This window comes from Lingula anatina, chromosome 5 (genome assembly GCF_051362555.1).
Source record: "Lingula anatina isolate TDL-2025a chromosome 5, LinAna3.0, whole genome shotgun sequence".
In the NCBI taxonomy this organism is placed as follows: domain Eukaryota; kingdom Metazoa; phylum Brachiopoda; class Lingulata; order Lingulida; family Lingulidae; genus Lingula; species Lingula anatina.
In genome coordinates this window covers 3,219,214-3,226,510 of record NC_141771.1, presented here as the reverse complement: position 1 = coordinate 3,226,510, position 7,297 = coordinate 3,219,214, and the positions used below count along the sequence as shown (strand labels likewise).

Genomic DNA, 7,297 nt, shown 5'->3' with positions numbered 1-7,297 from the left:
ATTTATTACACAATTTCTTTTGTGCCAAAACAAACGTACCTGTAGCTACAAAATAATAATAATAATAATAATAATAATAATAATAATAATAATAATAATAATAATAATAATATGGTAAAGTAAATCTACCACATAGAAATAGGAAGGAAAAACACTCATTTGTTGCACAAAATGTTTGGCCGTATATTCTTAATCTTACAATCTTTGAACTATAGCCTTTATTTTCTCATGTCACATTCCCTTTGCATGATGTATTACACATGTTCTCTGCTTTTTCCACAACTTCCCATTCTACGCAACTCGCTAATTAGTGCATGTCAGTATTATTGCCCGCGTCCCAAAGTGACCCGTCTATATTGTCGATATATATATATATATTTTGTCCAAACTTGAAGGCTTTTGATACGTTCTCTTTTGTTCAGCTCTGTATGATGCTGTCCTTTTTGGTTGTCTGGGGAACTTATTTTGCTGTATATGTGTATGGTATAATACCGGTTAGCCTTTTGGGTCTCATTTTATATGAAGGAAGACATTGCAGTGCGTGTGTGTGTTTGTGCCTTCTGAAATCTAATAACACAAATATGAAAGGAAGACGACTGCTCATTTTTATGATAGAGAGAGAGAGAGGGAGAGAGAGAGGGAGAGGTGGTCTTTTCACTACTTGTAAATTTTGTATAAAATACGATAAAGTGATATTTATTTTTCAATATTTGTTTTGTTAACAAGAAAACACTATTGCCTTGATCTTACTTTAAAATGCACTGGCATAGCAATGACATTGCACAGTATAAATTGCTCTGCCATGCGGAATTGGATAAATGAATATCTATACATCAATGGCTATAAATGTTTACGCACTTTGTATAGATATGTGAATGCCAGTTTATTATCAGCCTCAGTTGTTAGGAAGGTAAACTAAGGTCGACATTCCTGCCGAAAAAAGGACAGTGAACGTATAGTGGAAGAACGGCGCTGACCATGTACGTAGGCTACTGTCGTCCAATCACAGCGAACACGTGTGAATTGAGCTGGCTTTTAACCCGTTATCCTATTTTTACGTTTTAATAAAGACATATAATGCAGCGTAGACCTTTATCTAGCAAAAGTTGTCTTTCCTGTACATTTCACCACGTTTGCCGCAGAAACCAAGATACATCTTGTCAAGCACCGTTCTCTGATATGCAGTAGTGTGCTCTATGATCCTAGATTGACTATGGAGAAAGAACATCTTAATCTTTTAAAATGAACATTTAATTTATAATAATTAAACGACTGCTTAAAGCATGATCACATTAAAATATTCAAGAAAAAGTACACTGTGTACGTTTATGGTTATTTTGATGCGGAACTTCTTTTATGAATTTAAATATAGGCCTATTGAAATATGTACTACATGTAGTTTTTCTATATAACAAATGAAGAGTACTCCTTAGAATAAAACCACGTGTATTGGCACGGTTTATGTTTGAAGTGGATAAATTCATATTTGATGTAAATGTTTCGTTTTTCACTTGGGGAGCAGTGAGGATATGTGTTAATTAAGCAGCTGGTAATAGGCTAACTAATACAGCTTCACCTAAAGAATCAACCTGTGACGTCACACGCGTGAACGTGCTGATAAACGGGAGCGTGAACGTGCCGATAAACGCATGCGCTTCTTTGTGTGATTTATAAAATGCCTTTGATTCAAAAATATAATCCAAGTAGATTTCCGCTGCCTCTTCTAAGCAATCGTCATTATAGTGATTTGATGCGCTCGCCTGTTCCTCTGCCGTCTCGTGCGATCTCGCCGCGGCTTTTGTCGCTCTCTACACAGTATTACAGACAACACGGCCACGGCGATGGCCAGCCCTACACAGCCCAATACTCCCACCACCACGTAGACTGTGCCCGCTGCTACCCGAGCCTCACTGAGAGAGACGGGCTCGTAGAGAAAACCTGGAAGACGAGAGAGGTTATCAAACAGCTGAGAGAGAGGTTATCAAACAGTTGTCTACTGTAGTGACACAAATAGCAGCAATAACAGAATGTTACGCTCCACATGTAGCTTCTAAGTCCTATGATTATTAAAAACCTAATTTAAGTTACGTAACTAACAATATTGATTCTCATTTACCGTTATTTTCTTAGAAATGATGTTCTTCAGCTAAATAATGACTTTATTAACCAATTTATTCATTCATTTAAATTCTGCACAGAACGTTCTCATTGGACAACACAGGCCTATGCGCAGAAGAAACCAGAAAATTATCCGTGAATATATATATCTAGAGATAAAATAGGCCTATCTGTGGTCCTGGTGGAGGGTACATTGAATGTATAGATTTAAGACCTTTAATTTGTGGCAGCGCCCTTTGCCGTTCCTCTCTCCCCTCTTTTTGAGCGCAACACCTATTTATTCCCCACAAGGTACTTACTGACAACAGTCTTCTTAACTATGGTTCTAATACCGTTGTCTTGTATGGACACGCAGGAGTAGACACCTTGGTCAACAGATGTTATGCCTGGAGAAATATAACACTTCACTTAATCATAACATGTGTAGGATTACGTGTACCTTCTACCAGGGTGGCAGATATTATAGGGAAAAAGTGAAAAAACCACAAACAATTACCAGCCATGTAATCAACCTAGAGATTTCGTTACAGCGTCAGAGATAGTAAAATGATCGTCTATTCATCTAAAGACATATATCTATGAATATATCTGTGAATATCCTGTGAAAAGTCAATCTATGGCCCTGGTAGAGGGTAGATTATGTACATATTACATGTACCGTTTACTGACGCTTACTTGCTACCGAAACAGTTACTGTGTGGAATATTTATCTCGCTTCAGCATAATACGGAATAGTAGACGAGAGTAATTTTGACAACACGACACTTGGCTTTGTCTCATTTAAAAAATGTCATTTTTATCATCTTTTCATTGGGAATGGGTATGTTGTAAAGTCGTAGGAGTTAACACCTAATGTTAATTAAAACAATAAAAAAGAAGCAGGACAATTATTCACATGAGACATGAATCATTCTCATTTGCACGCCTCAGTTTGTATTTCCTCTTAGGACCCATTCAGAATAGGGGACTAACTAGTCTCCCAAGGTCAAATATGGTGACCCACTACAAAGATAGCCGTCTAATCCACTAACAGACACTGAATAGATATCCCTTGGGGAAGTATTCAAGTTGGTCGGCCATATTTGACCCTCGGACTAGTTCGTCCCCTATTATGAATGGGGGCTTAGTAAAGCATTACTAAAGTAATATGTTAGCATCATTAAATAAACTTTAGGGCATGTGGGCAATAATACAATTGTCTTTTATTATACAATAATTCTGCAATTCCACTTAATCCACAGTTAATTTATTCACGTGTAACTCAGCTGCGTCTCTCACCATGTATCAGAAGGGTTTGTACCCACTTATGGCTAACCGAGGAATAATGAAGGTTAACAGAGAAGCGACCTGTTGCTGAAAAAGGTGGTAGGATTACAGTCGGCGTTGTTTGGTCTGTTATGGGACGACCGTCTTTCAACCACTGCAGTTTATTCTGTGTCATGTGACCCGCGTGCTCGCAGGTCAAGGTCACTGACCGAGACATGTGTTTGTTGACATACACGTGACTTACAGGAATGGAACTGTGTGTATGCGAGGCTGAAGGAAAGAAAAATAAAACCTGTAGCCGATTAAAGGTACCTAATCACTGCAATGGGCGTCAGACTGAAAGAAAACGAAGACGCTTTATACGAGAATTAACTTTAAATACATCATAGAATAAAAGAAAATAAACAAACGCAGGTGCTCTGCTACAATAACTACAATAACCACTATATTGATGTTCAGCGGTACAAATATTGTTATTGCCACTCCACTGTGACATGAAAACTGAAATAATATTTCCACAGGAACAAGTTATTATGAGCTCAAAGACCTGTTCACTCTTTATATATATATGTGTGTGTGTGTGTGTGTGTGTGTGTGTGTGTAGCCTACATTTTTTTCTTGAACACACGCAAATTCTAGCACTTTAACATAATTTACTAATTCTTTGAAAGTTTCGAATCCGCTATCACTCGCACACCCGCTCATATCCAAACAAGCTGTCGCAAGGACACAGATTCGTATACAAACCCATTTATTTAAACATACGCACACACACACAAACATGCGCGTTCACGCGAAACGTACGTGCGCTCACAATGAAAAACACACGTGCGAGTACTTGCAGGCACTGTGCAAGCAAACAGAGTGTCTTCAGAAAACTACGCTCCATAGAATATTTTGCACATGGTCATAAAACATTTTGCAGGGATTTTTAAGTACTATTGCGAGTTCAACTTTACTATCATGCATGTAGATATTAAATAAGATGACTCTTACCTGTCACACTGGCTGCGATCACCACCGCGTATATAATAGAGGTGACTGACATACCGTCTTCACGTATCCTTAGCCCTGTTCTAGCTTAATTCTGTTTTTAAAATTTAACGTCAACATTTAAAGTGACAGCAGCGCCGTGCTCTAGGCCAGTATAAGTTGACAATGGTTCCAGTCTGCAATCTTAACACTACAGGTAGATGATAACGTGTGTCGCTAGCACCGTGCAGCGCCTTTCTTACAGCGCATGTGGCATGTCCATTTCAGGTTAAACCAGGACACCGTATTGTGGTCCAAGCACTTGCATTGGTGACGGTATTCAATAGCACGGAACTAGGCTATGAAAAGCGGGGAGGAGGAGAATTTTCATTTAGCCCTTCCTCCCTTTCTTGGGGTTTATTTATAACAGATCGGTGTCAGGTCGTCCGAAGTCTCCGCATTCTTCTAGATAGTGCATGTACGCGCTTTGTTGCGATTTATTGGAAATTGAGGTCGTCCATGCCCTGTGTTATTGTTTGTATGACCGTTTTGTACGGGTGACGTGCGATTCTGACTAACGTGATTCAAAAAGGAAAGGGTGATCTTTTACTTTTTCCCTCACAACCACTACGCCTATAACATAACGTAACATACAGTAAAAAAAAGGCCATGACACATAAAAAGTTTCAATCTGCTAGCAGTTATTAAAAAGTCGGTAACGTATGTATCACGGGTAAATCTTTTGCAAATCGTTTGAAGACAACTTCCCTTTTTGTCCCTTTTCCATTTTATAATAACGTAATATAAAGTAAAAAAAATAATAAGGTGGTGACTCATAAGAAGTTGAAAGCAGCTAACATTTATTAAAAAGAAAGTAGGTAACGTAAGTGTCGAGGGATATCAAAGTCCTACGGAAATGTAACAAAGAAGAATGTGTGACGTCGAAACACACGTGCGCCCATGTATGACGTCGCACGCACATTGTAGCGCCGACGGACAACAGACAACGAAAATGACAACAACAACAATATACAAGCAATTTGGTAACGTATGTATCGGTAAAGTATTGGGTACAATGCCTGGGGCTTTCGGCTTGTTGCCTTCCTCAGGGACTCAAAAAATAATTAACAAACAAGCTCTTAAGATACGTTTGCCCGCACGCACTCACAATGCTGCGCCTATGGACATACAATGAAAACAATGACAGCAAGACCGAATTTGTTGTTTTTTTTAAAAACGAAAGTTTATTATTCGTTATAAATATTAAAAACCTGCTTTATACCATTATAAGTTATTCTTTAAAAAAAGAAAGAAAAAAAAAAGAAAAAACAGTGTTGCGCCGACGGACAAGCAGTTGTAAGTAGCTAAAAATTATTAAAGATATAGGTGGTGTAAAAATATAAAGCTCTTTGTACCCAAAACTCTTTGAACTAACCAGTGGTTGAACCATTTAAATATCACTTCTTTGACATTACATGTATCAAGTTAATTTCCGTAACCTTGCTGCCATAATGTTCTAACACTTAGCTATCAATATTATAAATAAAGTCAGAGTTCTTTTTCCTGAAGGATGGTAAATAACAACAGTCTAATAGTATAGTTCTAAAAAAGTGAAATGTCTCATCTGTTACAAAGGCCTATACTCCAACACCTGTATGTAATCTGGCCAATAAGCCTTTTTCATCTTTTCCGGAAATGGAAATTGCATTGTGGGTAGGGGAGCCATGCTACGTCGAAACACTTACAGCGGTGCTAAAAACCATGGCTGGGTTTACGTGCTTTGTCCCGCTGCTACAATAACAGTAAGCGAGATTGACACATGAGGTTTAATAACTTCCCAACAAACCCGTAAGAATGAAAAATATGGTAGAAAGAAAGGAAAATATAAAAGCAGGACACCGCGTTTGCGCTGAACATTTTGAAGGCGGGAAGAAAAAATATAATATTAGGAGATCAACGGTGCTTCAATAAAAAACAGAAATGCTTAGTTAATCAACGGATATAACGAACTATCGGCAAATAGAACTCGGGGGTAAACAATGCTAGAAAAAACATTATATAGTTCTGAAGAAAAAATTGAAGAATAGGGGCCTAAAAAGAATGAAAAGATTTTAAGCATGAGATTATGGAAAAAGAAAGTACATGTAAAAGGTGTGAAGTTTTACACGGGGATTCTAATTACAAAAATTCAAGAACTTTCACGACTTTTTGTGTAACAACAAAGAGAAGGTTTGAAAAGTTTTGTATGTAATAACCTTTTTGTGTGTTTTATTGATAAGTGATCATTTTAAATGTTGTAGACCTATCACAGGTTTTAGTCTCTCATAACCCTTAGTAGGGTGGGTTCTATTTTTTTAACGTGAGACGTTAATTAAATTTTTATTATTATATATCCAGTCCCGTATACGTATTACTGAGTTGTACAAACGGGGCTCATATTATCAAGATCAACAGAGACATACGAAGAAGAAAGTACATCGGCTCTTGTTGAACGCGTTATCGGCAAAATAAAAAGTTATTTATTTCTGAACTCAATGACAAGAGAATTGGAAAATTCAATGGGCATGTATTTACAGAAAAAAAAAAAAGGAGAAACGTTCTGTAAGTTACACGTACATAATACATGTATGGTAAAGACAAAATGGATAATAAAAATCACTAACAACGTAGGCCTATTTGTAAAGTAATACAAATATGCTAAGTATTAAAGAAGGCCTGCGTATATTTTAACTGTCTTAGATAGATGAAAAGTATGAAATGTGTGGAAAACACTTTATTTGAATGATTTTATTGTCTTTGATTGAAAACGATGAAAATACGCATAAAAAAATTTAAAAATCAAATAATTTGGCCTCTTGCCAGAATTTTGTTTTTGCCTGACGGTTTTGTTTCAGTTTGACAAAATTTTCATACTTGTCAGACCGAAAGTCTGACATTTTTT

General features: G+C 37.1%; 1 protein-coding gene across 1 annotated transcript; it reads right to left on the bottom strand.

The window, feature by feature from the left end:
* On the bottom strand, window positions 1-4,710 carry LOC147761483 (uncharacterized). The gene is made up of 4 exons (XM_087013790.1): window positions 4,381-4,710; window positions 3,397-3,654; window positions 2,418-2,504; window positions 1-1,938 (listed from the first exon to the last, which is right to left on the bottom strand). The coding sequence occupies exons 1-4, from the start codon at window positions 4,430-4,432 to the stop codon at window positions 1,724-1,726; spliced, it is 612 nt and encodes a 203-aa protein (XP_086869916.1). The 5' UTR covers window positions 4,433-4,710; the 3' UTR covers window positions 1-1,723.
* Between the last annotated feature and the right edge of the window lie 2,587 nt (window positions 4,711-7,297).